Raw genomic sequence first — 24,507 nt, forward strand, 5'->3', positions numbered from 1 at the left:
ACTCCAAGCTGTTGAGTCTGGTTGGTCGTGAGCCCTCGGTGAGAAGGGGGAGGGGAAGCAGGTTCAAGAGAGACGAGCCATCAGTTTGGACGTGGGCTTGGGAGACCCTGAACCAGCCCTATGGAGATGTCCTGTGGAGGGTTTGACTCTTGAGCCTGAAGGTCTGGAGCAAGATGCAGACGGAAATAAACACCTGGGACTCAGGATGGGATGGAGGGTGGCTGGGCAGCCCGGGCCACCGCAGGACTTTCAGGGAGAACAGAGGAAGTGGAGGCCGGAACAGGCTGGGCAGGCAGGGAGGGACGAGCAGGAGGAGGGAAGAGCTTCGAGAAGACGAGGGTGAGCAACAGTCTCTGAGCACCAAGGGTCTCGGAGGCTGAGACCCAGAGCCAGACTGTTGGATTGGACCAGAGCTGCATCAGGAGAGAACAGAATCTCCAAATGCGAGGGGTTGGCAGGGCCTGGGGAGCGAGGAAGGAGAGGCTGGGAATGGGGACCACCTTCTCAAGAGATGCTTGTCAGCAAGAGGAGGTTGGTGTCCGCCTGGCCTGTGCACTGATTTGAGCCTAGAGGTAGTGACTGCCACGCTTGGCTGTTCCTCCCCAGTCGGAGCCCCGCCTCCCCGGAGGCAGGCCCAAATTCTAGTCCCCCTTCCAAGTTCAGCCCAGTGCTCCCTCCTGTGGGTGGCTCCCAGATGTCCACAGCGGAGAGGTCTGCACCTTCACGTGAGCATCTGCAGCACTTTCTGTCCACGTGGCGGTGGCTCTGTCATCTCTGTGTGGTTGCTCTTTGTGACTTATTTCCCCCGCCAGACTGGGGACCCCAGGGGACCACGAATGACTCAGGGTTATGCGCTGTACCCGGAGGAGTGCTGTAGATTTGGAATGCAGGAATGAGTGAGTGAGTGAATGAATGAATGATCGTGCTTGTGAGCAGAAGAGCCTGACTTTGAGGAGGGCGAAGGGCGCTCCCCTCTGACCTCCAGGTCACAGCTTGCCCTGGGTCCACTCCTGGGCCCTCTCGAGAAACTCCTGTCAGTTCCGGAGCTTAGAATGGCGGAGCTGTTTGACCTGAAACCTTGGCTTAAGTATTTCCAGAAGCGAATAAGTTGATTCAAGGAAGTGCTGAAGACAGCAACAGTGGTTATTAATAAATCATAACAATGATTATTTTCCTTTCAAGATGCTTAATTGGCCTTATAAGCAATATCTGTGTGATTGATCAGCTGGGGAAAACCTGGGCTGGTTTGGCAGCCTAAGTAGCATCTGCAGGCTGTGTGCCCCTGGGGACCTGAGGGGGACAGCAGCTGGCCTTTCCTCTCCTCCATGGAGCCGGGGCAGGACGGGTGGGACGCCCGCATCTGCTGAAACCAAGACCAGCCATAGCTCCCTGCCCCAGGACGGGCCCAGCCTCCTTGCCCTGGTGAACAGGGCTCCCACTTGCCTGCTCCCTCCATACCCACAGCCCTCAGGAGGGTGGTCCCAGGGCCTGGGGATCAGGGCAGAAAATGCCCCCCATTTCTTTGTCGTGCCACGTTGAGGGAACTATGGGCCAGTCATGACCAGCTCCTGCCAAGGCTCATGTTAGAAATCTCAAGTAATTAAAAACAAAAGCCTGGGCCCCAGTGACTTAATTTTACTATCGAGTCTTGAGCCATTAGAGGAATTTTAGAGATGAGAAAACTGAGACCCAGAGAAGAAAACTCCGTAACCAAAGGGACACACCTGTCCCCTTTCTCTCCTCAGTCCTCTGTCAGACGCCCCCCCCCCACCCCCCCCAGAACACTGGGGTCGTGGTAACCCTCGTCTCCATGTCCCCAGGGCCCGACACAGCCCCAGACCCTGGAAGGGGATCAGTAAGTGTGTTGAATCCAGGCCTGCTCCAGCCCCTCGACAGCTCGACATGGGAGGAGGGACAGGGAGGCAGGTGTACCCCTAGAAGCCGAAGGGCCCTCCTGATGCCTTTCTGCCCCCTTGGGCACAGCCCTGACCTGCCTCCAGTGGCTCAGCCCAGCCTCCCCCAGGCAGGGCATTTCTCCCTTGATGGCAGGCTGCTGAGGTTGCACAGCAGAGGAGAGAGAGGGAGGGGAAAGATTGGCAGGGCGAGGAGGGGACAGGACCTCCGTCACCACAGTGAAGGGCAGTGCTAACCCTGGCCAGCTCTGGTCGACGAGTCACTTGGGCAGAAGGAGAGGCCTGCAGGGTGGAAGGGCTCATGGGCGCTCAGAGGCTCTGAGGTAGGAGAGACGGCCCCTCTGCCCTGTCAAGGAGCCATCAACAGGTGACAACAAAGAGCTGCAGCAGAGGCCCAGCAGTCAGGCTCACCCTGCCAGGATGGTCCCAGGGAGGCGGCAAGGTGGCTTTGGGGGTCTGGGCATTACGCACAGGTCTGATGCCTCCAGAGGAGGGGTGCCATGCAGAAATCAGGGAGAGGCTCTGGAGGGGGCCAGCTCCCTCGGGGCCTGAATAACAGGATCCTGCTAGAATGTGAGCTCCAGCAGGATCCAGATTTTTACGATTTTTGTTTCACTGCTTTATTGCCAGCATCTAAAACAATGACTGGACTATAGTAGGTACCCAATAAATAGTTGCTGAACGAATAAATGAATGAACCATTGAACAAATGGAAGGGTGGGTGGATCCACGGATGTATGCATGGACAGATGCATGGATGGATGTGTGGGTGCGTGGGTGGATGCATGCATGGATGCACGGGTGCATGGATGGATGAACAAACCTGGGGAAATGAGAACCTAGGATCCCAGACACATAACAGAACTAACCAGGCAGGCAGGCTGTGTACCTACACCTGGTGGATAACTTTGGGCAGCTGCAGCTGAGTGGCTCCCATCCATGCCCCTTTGAACCCGAGGGGGCAATAGGCCAAGCATGATCGTGCCCTGCTGGACTGAGCTTCCATGGCCTGGTCGCAAGGCAGCTAGGATGCCAGGCTGGGGCAAGGACTGACAACAGGCATGCCGTCCTTCACACTCACTGTGTGTGTTCTTGGCTTCCAGCCCGCTCCAAAAGCCTGGTGATGGGCGAGCAGAGCCGGAGTCCTGGCCAGCTGCCTTGCGCCCACCGGCTGGGCCCCGTGCTGAAGGCGGGCTGGCTGAAGAAGCAGAGGAGCATCATGAAGAACTGGCAGCAGCGCTGGTTCGTGCTGCGTGGGGACCAGCTGCTCTACTACAAGGACAAGGATGAGACCAAGCCCCAGGTGAGAAGCCCGTGTCCTGCGTCCATCAGGCATGATGGGGGAGCTCCAAGGGAGGGTCACCTGTGCCCAGGAGAGAGGGGGACAGGCAGAGAGACCCTCTTGTCAAGCCCTCCACCCCTTGAGCACCCAAGGCACTGACTGCACTCAGTGTGACATTTCACCAGGATTTCAAAGCGATTTTTCTTCTCAGCCCCTATGTTCCTGGTGTCCCAGCTTGCTTTACTGAAACGCACCCACAGCCTCAGTACTGAAAATGTTTCCTTCCAATGTCGGTAGAGAGCATCTCCACACAGCTTAGGAAAACACTCTTCCCTGTGTTCTTTTCAGCCTCTTACTGCTTCCAAGGAGGACACAGGTGCACCCATTTCATCACTCCCACTGTCCAAGGAAGTGGTACTCAGAAAAATCTAACTTCAAACTGAAATCTGGCTCACTGTGAAACCCTTATGTTGGATGCCCTGCCTCTCGGTGGCTGCTTCTGTTTTCCACCAGCACTGCAAGACCCACCCCAGCTACTTACCACTTCTGCCTTTCCACCCACATTGCACCAAGTTCACTCACTCAGAGCAACTAGTAGCCTTGTCCCACCGTGGTGTAGCCTGGTCGCGGTTGGACCATGCAAACGTAATGACGAAGTGGTCTCTATGCTGCCCTGCCAGACAGCTGGTCACGCAGGACTTGGGCGATCTAATCCTTCTTACGGGATTCAGAGAGAGAAAGGACATCTGGGAGGTACCCTCCTTTCTCTCGGGAAAAATGGGGACAGGAACTTAAAGGACTTGTCCCAAAGGCTGTGCTCCTAGTCATTGCTCCAAGTCAGAAAAAAAAGGGAGATGCCCTTGTTGGGGCTCAGGAGCCACAGAGCCTTGGCAGGCGGGAGCCTGTGTGCATCTCAGCAGTTCCTGCAGGGTGCCCAGGGGCTGGGCCGCAGGGAGCGTGCTCAGTGATGGGTGGGCTGCAAGGAGGTACCAGGGCACAGCTCAGGATCGCGTCGACATCACAGCAAGGCAGGGAGGGTGCTCGGTGATGGGCAGGCTGCAAGGAGGTACAAGGGCACAGCTCGGGATCAGGTCAACATCACAGCGAGGCAGGGAGGGTGCTCAGTGATGGGCGGGCTGCAAAGAGGTACCAGGGCACAGCTCAGGATTGTGTCAGCATCACAGCAAGAAAATCGGTGGCAACAGTAACTAGCTGCGACTTAATCACTTTCTGTCTTCACTGCGTTTATTCTAAATGTTAACTTCTGTTTTTGGAAAGTAATACTGGTTTCCGTTCTTGATATTATGCTTTCCTTTCTAAAATATATTTAAGGTGGAAACAAGAAGTGTTGCGCGGCTATGTGAATGCACTTAGTGCCACTGAACTATACACTTAAAAGTGGTTGAAATGGTAAATTATATGTTATGTATATTTTACCACAATAAAATAAGAAATAATGCATGAGATCGCTTAAGGAGAACTTTTACATAAATAATAGTACAGATGAGAGGTGGATGCAACAAAAACCGTGGAAGTGGATCTAAACCCAAGTTTAGGAGACCCTGATCTCATCCGGCCTCCCTGGTTTTATAAGGAAGGAAAATAGCTCCCAGACATGCTAGCTGTATGACTTGGAACAAGTCACTTAAATTTTTTTTCCTTTCCGTTTTATCATTGCTAAAGTGGAGACATCATTACCAATGTCATGGAGATGCGCTAAGGATTAATGTAGAACTTGTATATAACTCAGCACAAATCCTAGCACGTGGGGTACTGAAGTCTGGGTACCCTCATGCTCCCTCCGCCCCATCTTTGCCTTGCTTCCCCCTCCCCAGCCCCTACCCCAGAGCCTACTCCCCAGATTGGGCACCACAGCTCTATCTTGCCTGCTGCTTTCCTGGCTGACCTCTTGGTGACATGTCACTCCGATGACTGTGACTAAGGTTGCCAGGGTCCTCAGCCACTCAGAGCCCTGCCTATTGCCCCTCCCATCGTCCCCCTCCTCGTCCAGCCCACGGCACCATCTCCTGAGAGAACTGCATCGTGATGCTGGGTGAGCCCAGCGGACTCAAGTAACATACCAAGGTCACCCAGGGTATGTGTGGACCCGTGCCACAGGCTTCCCCGCGTATTCCTCATGGCGAGCCCTAGATGGTTCTCAACCATGGGCTGCAACTCCATAAGGGACGTCCATCTCCCAGATTTCCTGAACCAGACATTCCTCTCCCTCATCTGCCACCGTTTCCAGACTTCAAAGGCTGCTGGTAGAAGCAGCTTATCAAAGGGAGGCATTGACATCCCCAATCACCAGCCTGGATGCAGGAGGAGCCCTCAGGCCCAACCCGAACTAAACCAGGGCATTCATCGCCAGGAGCCATTACATCCCCGAAAGGAGCATCTCTTAGCATCTCCTAAGAGATGCAGCATCACACCCAGGGCTCCCGTCTGGCCTCTCCGAGCCTGGCTGACACTTCCAAATCCTCTTGGGACATTATTCCTTTCCACAATGCCCCCTCCCCAGTGAAGCCTGACTGCTGTGGCAACCCCATAGCACAGGCTCCCAGTCCCAAGAAGACGATTGGTCAAATTTGACTCAGTTATCTTACTACACAGTATGAGCTCAAACCTGCATGCCTGCTGGTAAAAAGCCCACAAATTTCCGCTTAATTGCATGAACTACATGTAATAGGCTAATTCCCAATGTCTGGTTCCTGCAAAAATGCACCCTGCTCCCTGTTTACCGTGACAGGAGTGCCCAGGTAGCAAGCGCCGTCCTGACAGGTGGCCTGTCACCCATCCAGCGGACGTCATTGTCGAGAGGAGGGATGGTCAGCTCCCCTTGGTGCTGCCCAGAGCATGTGACGCTTGGTGAGGCTCACCTCTGTTGTCCCTCCAGAGCCGTGTCTCTTCCCCCGTCCCCTTCTCATTGGTGGAGGGTCCACAGAGGGCGGAGAGCCTAGAGATGGGGAAACTGGAGGACGACGGAGGAAGAAGTGGTTTGCTCAAGCTCACATGGAAAGAATAGGCAAAGCCACTTTAAAACAGAACCTGCAGGGGTGGCCCTGTTCCTCCAGCCTGTCCCAATATTGTCCCTGACAGTTTCAGCAGACAGGCGTACACTGTCACTATAGAAGATTCCAGAGTTTTTCATGCAATGGTTTTAGCTTCTGCTTGAGGAGTTTCCTGAGCCATGAAAACTCCGGCCGCATCCTTTGTCGATCAGCCTGGTCATCTCCACTGTTTGAGGACTGACTCACTTTCAGTCTGGTTATCCCGATCGTTCGCTTGTGGGTTTCTTGGCTTTGAATAGAAATGGAAGGCATAACTTGCAAAACATAAGATGGAAAAAATGTAGCAAATTAAATGTAATCAGTTCAACAAATGGGCAGAAAATGGGGGGAAGGAAAAAAAAACAAGAAAGAAAGGTAAATAGAAAACAAAAAAGAAAGAAAGAAGATGGCAAGGAAGAGATGCAAACATTTCGGTTTTCATGATAAATGTGAGTAGGTCAGATTCATCCGTCTCTTAAAGGACGGAAAGTGGAAGATTGTCTTTAAAAAAGAGAGAGCAGGGCTGGCCCAATGGTGTAGTGGTTAAGTTTGAGCACTTTACTTCAGCAGCCCAGAGTTCGCAGGTTTGGATCCCAGGCACAGACCTAGCACCGTTTGTCAAGCTGTGCTGTGGTGGCATCCCACATAAAATAGAGGAAGACTGGCACAGATGTTAGCTCAGCGGTGATCTTTCTCAAGCACAAAAGGAAGATTGGCAACAGATGTTAGCTCAGGGCCAATCTTCCTCACAAAAAAAAAGAGAGAGAGAGAAAGAGAGAGAGAGCAATAAACGAAAAGATTGAAAAACAAAACAATAGAAAAAGATAAGCCAGCAGATGTGAGCAAAAAGAAAGCAGATTTAGCCACATCAAAATAAAATAAAATTCAAGTTGATAAGAGCAAAAGGGAACAAAGAGAAATATTTCATAATAATATAAATAACGTCCTACCAAGAAAATAGTGGAGCTATGAACTTTTATGCTCTTAATCATATAGCTTTGAAGGATACGTAAACAAAGAAAAATAATATTCATTGTTCTTCACTTTTTTCAAAAATTTGAATCATAAAAACACATTCACTGACAATAGCAGTGAAAAAAGACAGAAATTAAGGACAAAATGATAGTGAATGAGGGTGTGTATGCAAGAGAGAGAGAGAAACCTACACACGTGGAAATTAAACACACACTTCATAATACCTCCCAAATTAATAAGAAAATCGAAACTTAAAGTGTAACTTCTAGTTAAGGATGGCATTTAAAAACACCCAAACTCCAGTAAAGAGCACTAAAGGCGTGGTTTTGAAGGTGTAAACACACGTAGATGGAAAGGACAGGAGAGAGACAGTATTCTGGATGCTGGAAAGCGGATGGGCAAGAGGCAGCTGATTTAGCAGACAGAGAGAGCTGAATTCCAAGCCAGCACAAGGGAGAGCACAAAAATCCATCAGATATGCAGAGAAGACCCCCGACCCCCACCAAAGACTCAGGAATTTGCAGGACCCAATATCACTGGAAATAAGGATAGAAGAGAAGCTGAAAACAGGAGAAGTGGTTGGAAGTCAGTTTAAAAAGCAGTGAGATCCCCGATCTCCCAAACAACATAATGCAAAGCTGTGACTGCCCTCCCCGCCTCGGGTGGAACACTGGAGTTTGTTCTCCGGGAAGGATCAGAGAGAGGCACTTGAGAGCGAGGGCGCTGGCCCACTCATTGGTGGGAGGGCCACACGGAGAACAGGAGAGTTAGACGGCGGCCGATGAGCAGACTGGTTACTTCATCCCACGTTTGGCTCCCAGACCCCCACAGCCAGGAATAGCCCCAAGGAAGGAAAGGAAGAATTTTCACTGGAGCATCTGACAGGCCAAGAAGAAAACCACAAAGTACACTGACAGCAGGGGTTCCCCAGTGATACAGCCCAGGCCAATGGCTGTCTGTTGGCTGCCGTGTGAACAGTTCCCAGCCTCCCCTCATCCAGCTGCCAGTCAGCTGCTTAGAGCACCGTGCCTATGTCGGAGTAAGAAGCTCAGGTCACTGGACAGCAAGGAAAGAGTCTCACGCGAAGGACAACACAGTCACAGGAGAGAAAAGGAGGCAAGATGGAGGCAACCAAATCTATGTGAGAGAGGGAAAACTTTTACATAAAATGATCTTTAACCTCCTCAGAGAGAGACTATAAAAATGGATGGTCGGGAAACAAACCCGCTCCCAGGTTTCAGAAATAAGATATCAGAAACAAAACCTCCAAGGAAGGGCTGGAGGAAAAACTTGACACAATGTCTCAGAAAGAAGAGAAGAACAACCGAGTGTAAAAAAGGAGAGACAACCCAACGTCTAAATAGAAGGAGCTCTAGAAAGACACAAGTTCTAGAAAGAGAAAAGAAAAGAATCCTTCGAGTAATGCTTCAATTAAGTTAAATTTCCCGGAGTGGGAGGTACACACTGAGTCCTGACTGATGGAACCAGAGTTACCATGGAAACCAGGGAGGGTCAGGAAGTCACATGGGGGTGCTGGAGGGGCACACAGGCAACATCTCAACCTTCTGTGCCAGAAATTCCTTAGATAATGCCTCCAATTTCAAATCAACACGTGGTAATATAAGCATGATTATTTAGAAACAAACATAAGAACCAAAAAAAAAAAAAAACCCTCATCTAAAAGAGTTGAAAGTGGTGCCTGAGATCCGGGCAATGGTTGAAAAGGAAGACTCGTCGCCTTGCAGAACTATTTGATTCTGTAAACTATGTTGAGATATAACTTTAAAAAAATAAATGAAGAATAACAAATATTTCTCACTAAAAGTAAGTGAAATAAAACTGAGAGAATTTATTTTTGGAATTTTCGGAATACAACTACTATCGTTCAGAGCTGCAGGGTAGGGCTGTGGCGGGGGCCTGGAGAGCGAGGTGGTGATCAGGAAACTTGAGATTTATCTGAATCCTTTTCATTTCTCACGGTGAGACTATATTCGTTTAAGTGCATTATTTTAAAATAGTTTTCATTTAAACAAGAAAAGGAAAACTAAAACTTAAAAAGGAAAGTGACAAGGGCACAGTTCTAGAGAGCTCTTCTTCAGGTAACCAGGAAGGGCATCAGGTGTGGGGTCAGACAGAGGTCTCCCTTTTCTCGACAGAGCCGCCCAGCCCAGCGGCCTCTGCAGTGCTCGCCCTGCCATGTTGGAGGTGCTCAGAAAATATGTTTAAAATCAACTTTGGGGAGGCCTCATGTCTGAGGAAGAGCCGAGTCTCTGAAGCTTAAGTGTGAGTCGCATCCATGAGGCAGGAATGCAAATTGGAACGTGGTCCCAAAAGCTGGACGGAGAGGGGCTTGGATGCTGCACCCGGGAGCTGGGTCCTTATTCTGTTGGCAGTGTTGGGGGGCTGTGAGTTTCGGGGGCTCAGACTTGGCCTTTAAAGCTCCATCCGAGAGGGAAATCATCCAGCAACAGCACAGGCAGGGGTTGGGAGGGGGCCAGGCTCAAAGCGGAAAGACCATTCAGAGGGGGCTGTTGTCCTAACATCCAGTGTGGCCTAGAAAACTGCTACGTGCTGGAGCAGGGAGTGGGAGCCTCAGAAGCAGCAAAGGAGATGGCAGGCCAGGCGACGCCTGCAACCCTGGGTGGCGGGGGCTCAGATCTACGCCCCTGGGGCTGGGGCAGCTGTAGGTTCTGGCAGAGGCCAGTCAAACATCACTTTGAGGGCAGGCTGGGTTCTGTTTTGTTTTTCTCCAGGAGGACAAGCTTGGCAGTGGGAAAGAAGATTGATTTCAAGTTTGATTTAATTTAGAGTAAAAGCTTGGAATTGGGAGGAGGCAAGACAAGATGGATGGGAAAGCAGAGGCCCTTCCAGGAGGGAGCGTTAATACTGGACAATCAGAAAGCAGAAATCTTTAAGAAAAGAGGAAACCTCAGGGGAAGAAAGAGTGACCAGCTGACCCTAGAGCTTGGAGGTCACCGGGAACGTTCCAGCCTGTAGCCAGTCATCCCTTTTCTTTGGCCGCTGTTTACCAAGCTTGTACATCAAAGAAAAAACGGTGCTGTCAGGAGCCGGTTCCTTGGGTCCTCGCCCCTGCTGGAGGTGCCTGGGTTGTCTGTGTTTTTCGAATGAGGGAAGTGGGGGGCTGGCATCAGGCGTAGGTTAATGGGTGCGCTGCAAGAGCACCTGAAGTCTGGCCGAGCACAGTAAGGCTGCTAGAAAGCAGTTGTTTGCTGTTCTGCTTAATGTCTGCCCGCAGAATCTCACAACTTTGGCTGTGTCAGATCCTCCCCACCGTGGCACTTATCAGCACCATCTGGGGTGCACAATTAAGGCTGGTCAGAGCCCATCGCACGCTCACAGCAAGTCACAACGCAGCCTGTGCGTCAGACGCTCTTTCAGATCTAGACCCCGTAAGTTCCGCTCAGCTGGAGTTGGTTTAGCAAAGGCTGACTGAGCATCCTTCGTAGGTTGTCAGCTGTTCCTCAGACCAGCCAAGAGGTCAGCATCAGCATCATCATCATCATCATTATTATTATTGCTGTGGTTGATATCGCTACTGTTATTTTCTAGCACTTCCTTGTTTGAAGGCCTGTTCTCCATTCTAGACTGTAGACTTCACTCAGGCAGGGCCTCAGTCTATCTTATCACTTCTCTTTTCTCACCACCCAGCCCAGTGCCTGACATATCATTAATGCTCAGTAACTTTTGATGCCTACATAAATAATTGAATGAATGAATGAAGAAATAGGTAAATTGAATGAATGAATGAACACTGACCCAGCCTTGCGTCAGATCTTCAGTGGGAAATATTTCGTTGTTTTTGTAAAGTGCCTGATGGTTGGCAAGGGGCTTATCAGACTGTCTTCCACTATTAGAATTGTGAGCTCACCAAGGTCGGGATTCTGTCTGTTTTGTTGCCCTCTGTGTCCTCAGCGTCCAGAGCATAGGAGAAACCCGATAAGTGCTTGTTGAATAAACATTCACAATTTCCTTTGAGCCTCACAGCAACCTTACAAGAGCAGAGACAATTAATTTCCACTGTACAGATGGAAAATGTCATGCTCAGAAAGGTGGGATGGAAGCTTGCATGCTATAATGGAAGGAAAAGAGTATTGGGAATTAGAGAAGCTGGGTGTGAATCCCGTTTATACCACCTACCAGCCCCTCCTGCTTCACTTTCAGTGTGGTGGTCTAGGGCTCCGGCTGCACCAGGGTTTGGACAAATGGAAGTTGGAGGTGGTGGTGTTGTCAATGCTGCCTTAACACTCAGAGACAAGATTCGTATAGTCCTTAGAATGGGATCTAAAACAGAAGACCTCCAAGAAGCATAAGAAGGCTTCTAAAATGAAATGTGAAAAGCAGGTGAAGATCCAGAAAGCAGGGATCACCTGAACCCACGAGGCTCGCTGGAGCACCCCCGAGCATCGTCAGCATCGCCTTTTTCAATTAGGAATCCAACAGTGGGTGTCAGGACTGCCGGGGACACCTGGTGTCTGGACCTCAGCAAGTCCTTTTAGGGAATCCCGTGTGATAGAGAAGGATGACAGATTTCTGCGTTTTGGCTTCACGGCTTGCCAGATAGTAACCAGAGAAGCTATGTCCCTCTCTGAGGCTCAGTTTCCTCTTTGTGAGATGGGAATGGCCACACCTACGTTACAGGGAGCCGTGAGAGTAGGATGAAATATATAAGGAATACCCTACTGGTGGTCTTCTCCCCGGGGTGGAACTGTACCCAGCGACGATTCAGCAAATCTTCCAGCTCAGTCAAGCAAGAGGAGTCCAGTGGCACGCAGCACGGCACTGATCTCGGCTCTGCCTTCCTTCCTGGGTGTGAAGCTAAATAAAGCTGACACACATGCATTGTGAACCAGGCGCGGTTCTAAGTGCTTGGCATGGATTAACTTGCTTTCATTCTCACAGCAACTCTACAAGGTATGTGGTAGACAGTCCCCAAGGATGGCCACCACCCATCCCTCCCCTCCCCACGTGTACGCCCCTCCTCCCAACAAGAAGTGGAGTCTATTTCCCTCCTCTACACCTGAGCTGCCCTTGTGACTGTTTGACCGATAGAATGAGACAAGTGATGCTCTCCAAGTTGTCGGTTCAGCCCTGGAGACACTAAGCGGTTTCATGGCGGGAAGCCATCACCATGCTGGGGATGCTCAAGTGGACAACAGAATGATGAGGAAACATGGAGGAGAGACCACATGGTCCAGCAGACAAGCGAGGCCTTCTTGAACCTTCCAGCCCATTCCAAACACCAGCTGAATACAACCAAGTAAGTGACGCTGGGCCATGCCAGGTGGAGCAGAAGAACTGACAGCTGAGCCCTGTGGGAATCCCTGGGCCACAGAGTCATGAGAAATAAGGAAAAACATCACTGTTTTTTAAGCCACTAAGTTTTGGAGTGGTTTGTTATGCAGCCATAGATGACTGAAATGATTTAGGAATGATTGTTTTCCCCACTGTCCAAATGAGGAAACTGAGGCACAGAGAGGTTAAGTGACTTGCTTGAGATCACATAAAGCTTGTAAGTGCATGCTTAGGGCCAAAACCCAAAACTCAACAATCTGACCCCAGAATCCACTCTCTTAATCATTATGCTACTGTGTGTTGTTTTTGATGACGTCAAAAATCCAAAAACACAGGTAGTGAATTTACAGAGTGGGAGGGACAGCAAAGGTGGAAAAGAGCACTGAGATTCAAATAATCAGGACAGGCTGGTTTCATGGGAAATCGTTAAGAAACAATATAAAGTCTTCCCTTTGGTTCAAAAAGTCACTTGATTTCACAGAGTGGAGAGACCTAGACTGAAGAATAGGTCAAATGAGGCACAAAGTTTTAACTAGTTGAAACCTTGATATAGACTAACAGTGAAATGTGGTTGCCCGAATTCTACAGAGGACCCTGGATTGTATTGAGATGCATAGAAATTAGAACGAGAGGGGAACCCCGCTGAGCTCGGCCATGGTCAGACCAGGTCACAAGTGGAGAAGGACAGTCCCCTGAAGGCACTGCATTTTCAGGAACAGGGCAGCCAGGATGGTGAGGGGTCTGAACCCCTCCCTATATGAGGGACAAACTGAATAAATCATCTAGAGAAGAGAAATCTTGGGAAGGGCACTGGATCAGCCCTGCATCCTCATGTGAACAAGGCTGTGTTTATTCTGTGACCCTCGAGAAGTCACGCCCAGGACAAATGGGATTGCACAGAGGCCACCATGCCCCCATATGTGAAGGACTCTCCATTCCAGTGGAGGGGTCTGCTGGACAGGGGTGAGCTCCCGTCTTGGCGCTGGGCAAGCCGAGGCCAGATCATCACCTGACTAAGCAACTTCGAGGAGAGTCGGCCATTGGGTGGGAAGTTGGCCGGAGATGATCTCTGGGTACCCTTTTAACTCTCAAAGCCAAGAGGTCAGTGGAGACCTTGTAAAGCAGAGAGGAATGGAGGAACACTGACTAGAGTTGGCCAAACCATCGCGGTTTTCAGAAGTTGCATTCTGGACGAGTGAAAAAAAGAGGTCAAAGAAGCATGCTGAGCTCCGGGGGTCTGGCCAGCGTAGGACAATTACCCAGAATTCCTACTGTTGGTGCCCTTTGCGGACTTTGGTGGCCATCTTGTGCAGAACTCAACTGTGGCACCTGGCAAAGGTAGTTGTGGGGACATCACTGGCAGCAAGAGAACTGATGGATACAGACCTCGGTGCCAGGAGGCCTTTGCAGCTGGTGTCTCCAACCAGTCCCATCTGGCTTAGTGAACTTGCCGCTGACTCCTGAGAAATCCTGAAGAGCCTGCTCTCACTTCCTCCTTCATTCTTTCCACTTGCAGATTTCTGTCCACAGAACAAGCAACTAATTACATCCCCAGCTGCTTCCGTAGATCTTGGCACAGCAATTTCCAGTCGGTCTAGATGCGCTTGGAAGGAACATGCGTGAGCATGCGGGAAGGTGCCACACCAGCCTGCTCGCCGTCTCAGGATGGCTCAGCAGCCCCGGAGCGGACGTCCTCCACAGCACAGCAGAAACCACTGTGAGCTAATTCACGTGGATGTTCGCATTGTCATTAGTGCTGCTGAAGAAAAATTACATCAATGTTCCCTTGTTTAAAATGCCCTGGGGGACAACTTCAAATGCTGTTTTTGTGAAGAATTACTCACTGGAGTCTTATAAAAAGAGAGAGAGTCATCACTTATTTAGGTTCAAATATCAAAATGTGTGGCTTATTTTAACAGATATTTTATATTTCTGCAACTATTTGAGAGTTGAGAAATACAACTCCCTACTATTAAATGGATGAAAATGAAAATGAAAATTCTAGTCAAATGATTTATTTCAAATCAAATAGAAATTCATTGACTAAATTCAAATTGGCCGTAGCAGCCAACTTGTTTTGAAACAATTTTTAAACAATATTTAGTTCAAACAATTTTTCTGCATGTGGCATGTCAAGGAAAAAAAATCTAAGACTGACGCCATCATCCCAAAACATGTGTTTTAAAGCTTGTCTTGGGGGCCGGCCTGGTGGTGCAGCGCTTAAGTCCGCATGTTCCACTTCTCGGGGGCCCAGGGTTCGCCGGTTCAGATCCCGGGTGCGGACATGGCTCCACTTGGCAAAAGCCATGCTGTGGTAGGCGTCCCACATATAAAGTAGAGGAAGATGGGCACGGATGTTAGCTCAGGGCCAGTCTTCCTCAGCAAAAAGAGGAGGATTGGCAGTAGTTAGCTCAGGACTAATCTTCCTCAAAAAAAAAAAGCTTGCCTTGCACCAGACAACAGTGGTTCTGAAAGTGGCCCTTGGAACAGCAACATCAGGAATACTGTACAAGTGCTTATGACTAAGAATTGTGTGGCAATATTTTGCCACTGTTGTAGAGAAAGAAAACCAAGTTGCTAAGACACCTGAGGACACACTCAAGAGAGTATAATTCACAAGTGACAGGCATCTCAGTTGCTCCGAATTCTTTTGCATCCAGAGTGACACTGGCGGTGAGATGGATCTTCACCTTCTAAAGCTGACTTCCAGGTTTCCTTCCATGTTGCTGGCTGTGTGAGTAAATGTAGTGACCTTCTCTCAGAGTCTGCTAATTTAAGTCAGCACGGATATGAGCTTACAGTATTTAAACCTCTTCCACTTAGAATAGATCACTTCTTTGGCTTTCAATTGAACCCAGTTAATTTACAGTAACAGCTGGAAGACTGAGGGCTAAATTACTAGTTTTGTCCATTACCAGGCAGAAAAATGAATCAAATGGCATTGAAGCAGCATGGAAAACGTATTTTATTCATTGTTTGGACGAGCATAACTTACTTTTAATTATATTTGGGGCATTCTAGCTCCTTAGTGCATGAGGAGAAGATTGAGTTACCGTTTATCAGCAAAATGGAGGTGACGTGGAGCGGCTGCCGTGGGACCGCTGCCTGTCCCGGTGGGCCGAGGACGCTGGTACGTTTCCTGAATGAATGGCAGCCTTTGCAGAGAATCTGGAGGAGGCGTGCTTCCCCACAGAACTCAGCACGTGCCCCTTAGCAGCAGTGGGCTCTGCAGTTCAGCCTGGTACAGGTCATCGCAAAACAATCTAGACGATGATTCTCAGACTAAGCTGTTCTCAGCGGAACGGTGTAGCGGCCCCTCTCCCCGAGGCACCATATACCCCAGAGAATGGCACCAGTTGAAGGCCCCGCAGCAATAAGACAGAACCAAACCATTTCCAGCCAAGGAAGGGCCCCTCCTATCCAAGGCCAGCCTCTGGACCCAGCATCAACACGTGCCAACAGGGTGTATTCCAAGTAGGACTAAACTTCCGAGGGAATGTGCTCCGAGGCTGGGACCCAGCTTAAGCAGACAGGGTCAGCCTCTGGGACAGCCTGTTCATCATCGGCGGAGAAGGCTGGAGGCTGTGCAGTGCCAGGAACATGGCAGGGACAGCTGCCTAGAAGAGTAGGCCTGCGGTTCAGTGCCACGGACCCCGGGCTATGGAGAGGGTGTCTCCCTGGGCTCCTCACGGTGTGGGGTGGGGGCCAGGCAGCGCCACCTCCCAAGGGCTCCGGTTCTGAAGGAACAGCAGAGGCTTTTCCAAACCTGCCAAGTGGGCTCTGAAGAGCGGAGGGCAGGGTGAGCCTCGAGAGGGGGCAGAAATTGACACCACATCTACCTGAGTCCTGGCTCTAAGAAAATACTGGAAAAAAGTGGATGGACAGTGAAGATCCCCTCCCCTCCAGGGAGCTCAGAGCACAGTGCCCTCTGATGGCTTCCGAATGCACCTGCCGTCAACTGCAGTGACTGACACGCTACTAAATGCCATGGGCGCCAGAGGGGCTGGCATATCTCAGTTTCTCCCTAACACCTCCGTCTGAAAGACCAGGTATTTTAAGGAGGCAAAGAGGCCCACCATCTGGTCCAGTGAGCCAAAGAGAAACAGGGGTCATTTTCTTGCTCTCAGGAACTCTCACTGCCCAGAGGAGAGCCTTCTTAGGCTGGGCATCTGGCCAGGGACAGTGAGGGAGTCATGACCCCTCCAGGAAGTGACCCGTGTCCTTCTGGGCTCCTTCCAGTGTTCCTTGTCCAAAGGGTCAGGCTTTTGCATCTCAAGGCCAGAACCCAGACCTTCCACCGTGCCCTGCTCAGCACTTCTGCCCATGAGAGCAAGGCGGCTCCCTCGTGCCCCCCAACACCGTATCACAATAACCCCTCATCGCTTCTCCCCGAACATCCAATCGGAGGAGCGAGACAATCAGCATTAGTAGTTCAACAGCTTTACCTGCATAGAAACACGATGTTTAAGTAGTCCTGTGATTTTTAAAACTTTTTATTTTTTTATAGGCGGGTGAGCAGTTCAGGAAAAAATTATCTACAGTTTATTTTCTCAAAATAACATCTAATTAGTTCAAATAAGCAATGCTAAACGTTCCTGGAATCCTAGTACCTAAAAACAATAAAAGGTCACCTCTTGCCGCAGCAAGGCTGCTGCAGACCCGGGGTCAGACAAGGCTGCCTCTCTTGGTCACCAAGGATGACCCGGCGAGGGAGGGAGGGGAGATGCCTGGGAGGTCACAGCAGTTTGTAAAGGACCAGGCCTGAAAGTGGATGATGTCGCTCTAGCCCAGTCCCCCTGGCCAGAGCCCTGTCCCCCCAGTGGATTCAGGAAAGCCCCCACGTAAGCATTCTAGTCCACTGGTCACAAACACTAATTCCCTTGTGCCCCCAGTAACCTACCCGGCAGCCCAGCATGGGGCCCCCCACGGTGACACAGCGAGGCCAGGACACGCAATCCAGTGAGTGCTGCCTCTGCACACTTTCCAATATGGCATCGCATCTCATTGTCATGAACCTGATGGTGGGCATTAGAACTCCTGCATTGATGACAAGGGCCGGGGGGGGTGGGAGGCTGAGCCCTAGCAACGTGCTGGGACCCCTGGCCCGGGTGGAGCTGGGGTTTCACAGTGCTAGGACCACTAGCACCACCTCGATCCCACAGCCTTCCGTGAGGCCCAGGAATCCGGTGAGACAGGGCCGCCCAACGAAATAGCCCCCAGGAATGACTCGGGGTGAGGCAGGGGTACACGATTTGGGGCAGAGCGTAGATCAGGGTCCTGGAGTGGGACAGACTAACAGCAGGGAAAACCTCGGGAAGGGAACCCACCCACCCTGGAAAGAGAGGGCACTCCCTCAGGGGCTGGGAGAGGCTATTAGCTCTGAGGCCAGAGGGTTCCCGAGGGCTCCACCCAGACCCCAGGCTCAGTTGGTCCCAGGTCCCAGGTCCCAGGCCCACCCTCGGATCCAGCTGGACTTCCATGGGCTAAGGGTGGGGCTGGGCAGTCCCTGCAGTTGAGGACATCAGGGACTGTGGCCGGCTAGGCGGGATGGGAAGGTGCAGTGAGCTGACGCTTGGACTCCAAAGCCCCTGCATTCTGCAGAGCAAAGGACTGTCCCTCTGACACTCTGCCCGAAGGGCACGCCTCACGTGCTGACGGGTTCCCTAGGGAGACCAGGTGTAGCCAGACACGGTGGTGGAGCAGAGCGTGGGACGTGGGGGCACACACCAAGTGCATGTGGGTGCACAGAGGCGGGGTCACTCTGGAACCTGTTGGGAGAAGCTTCAGGACAAAGTCCTGAGAAAAGAATGAGGCTGGACAAGTGACTCATCTCACCTCCTTAGGGAAGGGCAGTGGCTCAGCCAAGGAGCAATTTGTCTCCGACTTTTAGATTGCCTTTTTTCACTCTCTGCCTTTTGGACAGTAATGGACCGTGGTTTCAGGCTCGTGTGATAAGAAAGAGGGAGGATCTTTCCCTACTTGGCACAGAACTTCGTTCTGATCTGTGTTATTTAAAATTTGGAGTGTGTCAGTTCCTGGTTAAGTGTCGGAGGCTAAACCTTTTTAAGATTGATCTGAGGCGGCAATCAGAATTACAGGAGATAAGGAACCCTGAGCGATGGCTTTTGAAAATGTGTCTGCGATTTTCCGAGAGGCTGCCGGCGGAAAATCTTATCAGGCAACTTGCTAAGCAGCATTTCAGAAGTTGCTTCTCCAGACAGGTCTCCCTCTAGACAAGGTGAAAAATGAAGGCTTCCCAGAGGCCAGCCCTTCATCAGGTTGGAGAGAGAGCTGAATTCAGCGTGAAGATCTTGAACCCCAAAACTCAAACCAGTGGGAGAAGGGCAGACATCCAGGCCCTGCGGGAGGTCCCCACAGGACTGTCACTGCAAACTATGAAGGAGGAACCCTGCCCACCACCCCCCTGGGACTCCCGGATCTACATCATCCCTTATTTTGAGGCTCAAGCAATGGTCTTATTGGGGGAGGGGGTTGTTCCTGGAAACAAACCAAATAAACCGATATAGTGGCCCAAATCAGTTTTAAAATGATAATCATGACAAGTACTCCCATTCTTTCAGCCGTCAGTGCTTACAAAACACCAGCTCTGGCAGCCTCGTCAGGAGCGGAGGACAGAGGTTAATATCCTCATTTTTACAGATAAGAAGACCAAGCCTCAGCCCTGGACCTGCTTGAGTCCCACCTAAGTGGCAATGTCACAATAATTACAAACCCCTATAATTATTTCCAAATGTTTATGTATATTCCGCCTCCCGTAAAATGGTTGTAAGTGGACTCTACTCCCTGGCTATGGAATAGTTCATGAATCACCATAACAGCACTTATTCTAGCCAGGCCCTGAAACTAGCTCATGAAATCCTCAAAACACCCCACATTGAGGAGAAGGAAACTGAGGCTCACCCAGTTGCACAGACATTAGCTATGGAGGCCCAGTCTGAGCCCAAGCCCTCGTCATAAGCTGTCACTAATGACGCCTCCACCGTGCAGCCTTCCTGGGTGCCTGCTACAGCCCAGCCCCATTCCAGGTCCTCTGCTCACTCCATCCCATTTGCTTCCCAGAGAACCCACTGAACAGAGAGGGAAACTGCAGCTGGGCGAGGCAAACTTGTCCAAGCTCACTGTCAAAAAGCAGTGGTGTCAGGGGCTGGCCTGGTGCCTTACAGGTTAAGTTCACACACACCACTTTGGCGGCCCAGGGTTCGTCAGTTCAAATCCTGGGTATGGACCTAGCACTGCTTATCAAGCCATGCTGTGGCAGGCATCCCACATATACAATAGAGGAAGATGGGCACAGATGTTCGCTCAGGGCCAGTCTTCCTCAGCAAAAAGAGGGGGATTGGCAGCAGATGTTAGCTCAGGGCTAATCTTCCTCAACAACAACAAAAAAAAGGCAGTGGTGTCAGGACGAAACCAGATCTGTCTGGAGCTAGCACCTGTGCGGTCTCCATGACTGTCCCACACCATCTCAGATTGAAAATGTAATTGTTGCTTATCTTTTCACTACTTGGGTATGTTCTGGGCATGAGACATCTGAACAGAGACGGGTGAACAGAAATCTGTGACGTCGTTGCTGTTGTCGCTCTCATTCATTCCCGTGGACGGAGCTGAGGCCTTGGGACCATCAGGTGCCCTGCGAGCTGTTCCCAAGAGGGACCGTTCTCTGCCACACAAGCTTTGGCGGCCTCCAGGTGGGCCGGGGCTTGTGCAGACTCTGGCTGGAAGACGTGGAGAGTAATTGTCACTAGATTTTAGTCCTAGGCAGGTGGAGAGCCCTGCCACTCCAAATGTTCTCAGCGGGGGGAGAGAGGGACAGTCTCGCTCCTCTGCCGGGGATGACAGATGGACCTGCCAGGCTGCACAAGTGCTGGACGGGCTGGCCTGGCCCTCGGCTTGTGAAGTGGGGGAGCATTCAGGCAGGGAGTGACGGTGGAAGGGTGGCCCATTGCTCAGGCGCGGGCCGCACCCCCTGAATTATCTGGTGGCTCTTTTTTGTTCTTAAGTTTTCCTATTTTGATGCAAACATTACAGGGCCAAACATAAAAGCTGTCTCACCACTCCCACCACTTGCTCTCAGAGTGTAAGCATCTGTGTCATTTCTGTATCTTTACATGTAACTTGTGGGTTCTTGAGAAGGGGCAGTAGCGGAAATTGGGATAGGATCCTACTAAATTATTTTCCTTCCACTCGTTTTTTTGAATTGAGCAATTCAGCTTAGCAGTCTTCTGTATTTACCTCGTTCTGATATGGCCGTACCAGAAATTACTTAACCGATCTCCTATTGATGGATGAGTAAGTTGTTTCCCATTTTTTCTGGTAGAGAAAATGCTACAGTGAGCATTATTATACATATGTCTCTGTGCATTTGTCTTTCCTTGGAACAAATTCTCAAAATTTAACACTAGATTAAAAGAGATTTCATTTTCAAATTATTTTAAAGATTTTTTTATTTTTCCTTTTTCTCTCCAAAGCCCCCCAGTACATAGTTGTATACTTTTAGATGTGGGTCCTTATAGTTGTGGCATGTGGGACGCCGCCTCAGCGTGGCCTGACGAGCAGTGCTATGTCCGTGCCCAGGATCCGAACCCACGAAACCCTGGGCCACGGAAGCAGAGCGCGCGAACCTAACCACTCGGCCATGAGGCCAGCCCGTCAAATTATTTTAGACACTGCAAATTGCTTTCAAAAAGGCTTTATCTCATTACCATCCCATCACATGTGTGAGAATGCTCTCATGCTCTCCCCAATATTAGATCCAGCACTCCTTTTAAATTATGAATCTTGTGACACGTTTACTGACCATTTGTTTTCTTTCTTCTATTAATTTCTTGTTAACAAACTTTGCCCATTTTTCTATTGGGCTTTTTGTCTTTTAATAATACATTTTACTTAACCCAATGTAGCCAAACATTATCGTTTCAATGTGTAATCAATATGAAATTATTAATGAAATATTTTGCATTTTTATTGTATGCGATGTCTTTGGAATCCACTTACAGCATGTCTCAATTTGGACACTAAGTTTTCATCAAAAATACTTGGTCTGTATTTAGATTCACAAAACTTACCTTTGAAGAAGTAGGTTCACATTCTCAAATTGCCCCGAATATACTGTGGTAGGACCCAAAAGATGTCCGTGTCCTGGGGACCTGTGTCAAGGAGGAATTAAGGTTGCTGATGGGACCAAGACTGGTAATCAGCTGACCTTACCCTGAAAAAGTCCTTATTCTGGGTTATCTGGAGGACCCAATATAATCACAAGGGTGCTCTATAGTGGAAAAGCGAGACAGGAGAGGAGGTCAGAGCCAGAAGGCAATTTCAGGATGCAAGCCTGCTGGCTCTGAGGATGGAGGAAGGGGCCAGGATCCAAAGAATGCAGGCAGCCTCCAGAAGCTGGAAAGAGCAGAGAAACCCATTCTCCCTGAGGCGCCAGAAGGAACACAGCCCTGCCAACCCAGGAAGCCCCACTTTAGACTTCTGACCTCGAGAACTGTAAGAAAATAAGTTTCTGTTGTTTTAAGCCGCTAAATTTGCAGTAATCTGTTAGGAAACTAATGCATATACAAACTTAAAACTTTTCCAATAGCTGAATCATGTGTCAGTTCTCCTTAACAGCTTTATTGAGGTATAATTGTCATGCAATAAACAGTACATATTTAACATGTACACTTTGATAAATTTTAATATCTGTATACACCTGTGAAATCATCCCCACAATCAAGACAACGAGCTTATCTGTTACTCCCAAGAGTTTCCTTGTAGCCTTTTGTAATTTCTCCTTCCCCCGCTCCCTTCTGCCACTTCTGACTCCTGACCCCAGGTAACCACTGGTCAGCTTGGTATGCGTTTTCTAGAATTTTACATAAATGGAATAATACAGTGCACACTCTGGCTTCTTTCACTCAGTATAATTATTTAGAGATTCATCCGTGCATTTTTATTGCTGAGTAGTATTCCATTGCATGGCTGTACTACAGTTTGTTTATCCATTCACCTGTTGATGGCCAGTTTTTGGATATTAAAAATAAAGCCGCTATGAACATTCACGTATAAATCTCTGTATGGAAAGATGCTTTCATTTCTTTGGGTAAATATGTAGGAGGGGAATGGCTGGATCATATCCTAGGTCGATGTTTAGCTTTTTAAGAAACTGCTGGACTGTTTTCTGAATTCATTGTACCATTTTACATTCCCACCGGCAGGTACGAGAGTCCTAGGTCCTCCACACTCGCACCAACACTCGGTGTGGTCAGTCTCTTAAATTTTATCTATTCTGATAGATCTGTAGTGGTATCACATTGTGCTTTTAATTTTCCCTTCCCCAGTGACTAATGGTGTGGAGGATCTTTCTATGAGCTTATTTGCCATCCCGATATCTTCTCTAGTGAAGTATCTGTTCAAATCTTTTGCCTGTTTTTTTAATTGAGTTGGTTTGTTTCCTTATTATTAAATTTAGAGAGTGCTTTGGGTACAAGTCTTTTACAAGATGTGTGATTTTCAGTTATCTTCTCCCAGTATGTAACTTGTATTTTCATTCTCTTAAATCCTATCTTTAGGAGAATAGGGTTTTTAAACATAAATAAGTCAAATTAGCAATTAGTTCTTTTATGAATTGTGCTTCTGATGTTGTATCTAAGAAGTCTTAGCCTAAGCCAAAGTCAGAAAGGTTTTCTACCAGAAGTTTTAGTCTTCAGATATGATTCATTTTGAGTATACTTTTGTATTAGATGGGAGGCACGGATCAAAGTTCATTTTTTTGCACATGAATATAGAGTTGTTCCACCACCATTTGCTGAAAATACTATCCTTCCTCATTGACTTGCCATTGTACTTTTGTCAAAAATCAATTATCCATATATATGGATATATATATGTCTTGAAACCTGGTGGTATTAGATCTCCAACTTTGTTATTCTGTTTCAAAGTCATCTGGCCATTGTAGGCCCTTTACGTTTCTATATGAATTTTAGAATCAGCTGGTCAATTTCTACAAAACATCTGCTGGGGTTTTGGTCGGGGTTGCATTGATTCTACATCCCAATTTGGGGAGACTTGACACCTTAACAATAGCGAGTCTTCTGACCAATGAACACAGTATATTGCTCCGTTTATTTAGATCACTTTCATTTCTCCCAGCAATAATTTATAGTTTTTAGTACACAAATCTTGAGCATCTTTTGTCATGGCTATCCCTAAGTATTTCCTACTTTTGATGCAATTAACAATGGTCTTGATTTTCCATTTCCGATTGTTCATTCTTAGTACATAGAGATATGACTTTGTTTTGTGCATTTATCTTGTACCCTGCAACCTTACCCAACTCATTGATTAGTTCTAGTAGCTGTTTTTTCCGTAGGGTTTCACCAGATTTTCTACATAGATAATTATGTCATCTGTGGAAAGACTTTTACTTCTTCCTTTCCAATCTGAATAACTTTTATTTCTTTTTCTTGCCTTATTACAGCATTTAGGCCTCCAGTACAACGTTTAATAGAAGTGGTGAGAATAAACATCAGCGTCTTGATCCTGGTCTTAGTGGTAAAGTTTTTAGTATGATATTAGCTTTTAGTCTTACAAGTGTAGCAGGTTCTCTTCTACGTCTCTTTTGCTGAGAATTTTTGCATCTGTGTTCCTCAGAGATGTTGGTCTATAGTGTCTTTTTCTTGTAGTGTCTTTGCCTGGGTGGTTTTGTATCCGGATAATGCTGGTCTCATAAAAAGCACTGGAAAGTATGCCCTCTTTTTCAGTTTAAAGAAGAGTTTGTGGATTATTGGTATTATTTCTTTCTTGAATATTTGGTAGAATTAACAGTGAAACCATCTGAGCCTGGAGTTTTCTTTGTGGGAAGGTTTTTAGCCACAAATTCCGTTTCTTTACTAGATGTAGGGCTATTTAGTTATTTCTTCTTGCATGAGCTTCAGGAATTTGTGTCTTTTCGTCCATTTCATCTAAGTTG

The 24,507-nt window shown here is 48.8% G+C and overlaps 1 protein-coding gene across 6 annotated transcripts in view; it reads left to right on the forward strand.

The window, feature by feature from the left end:
* The window catches only part of ARHGAP22 (Rho GTPase activating protein 22), a 188,242-nt gene that overhangs the window by 59,660 nt on the left and 104,075 nt on the right, over positions 1-24,507 (forward strand). For all 6 annotated transcript variants that reach the window (XM_070615499.1, XM_008517734.2, XM_070615569.1 and 3 more), the window contains one exon: positions 3,017-3,216. In XM_070615499.1, coding sequence (XP_070471600.1) covers positions 3,017-3,216 — 200 coding nt within the window. The remainder of the gene's footprint in view (positions 1-3,016; positions 3,217-24,507) is intronic.

The sequence above is a fragment of the Equus przewalskii genome, chromosome 1, assembly GCF_037783145.1.
Source record: "Equus przewalskii isolate Varuska chromosome 1, EquPr2, whole genome shotgun sequence".
Lineage (NCBI taxonomy): Eukaryota > Metazoa > Chordata > Mammalia > Perissodactyla > Equidae > Equus > Equus przewalskii.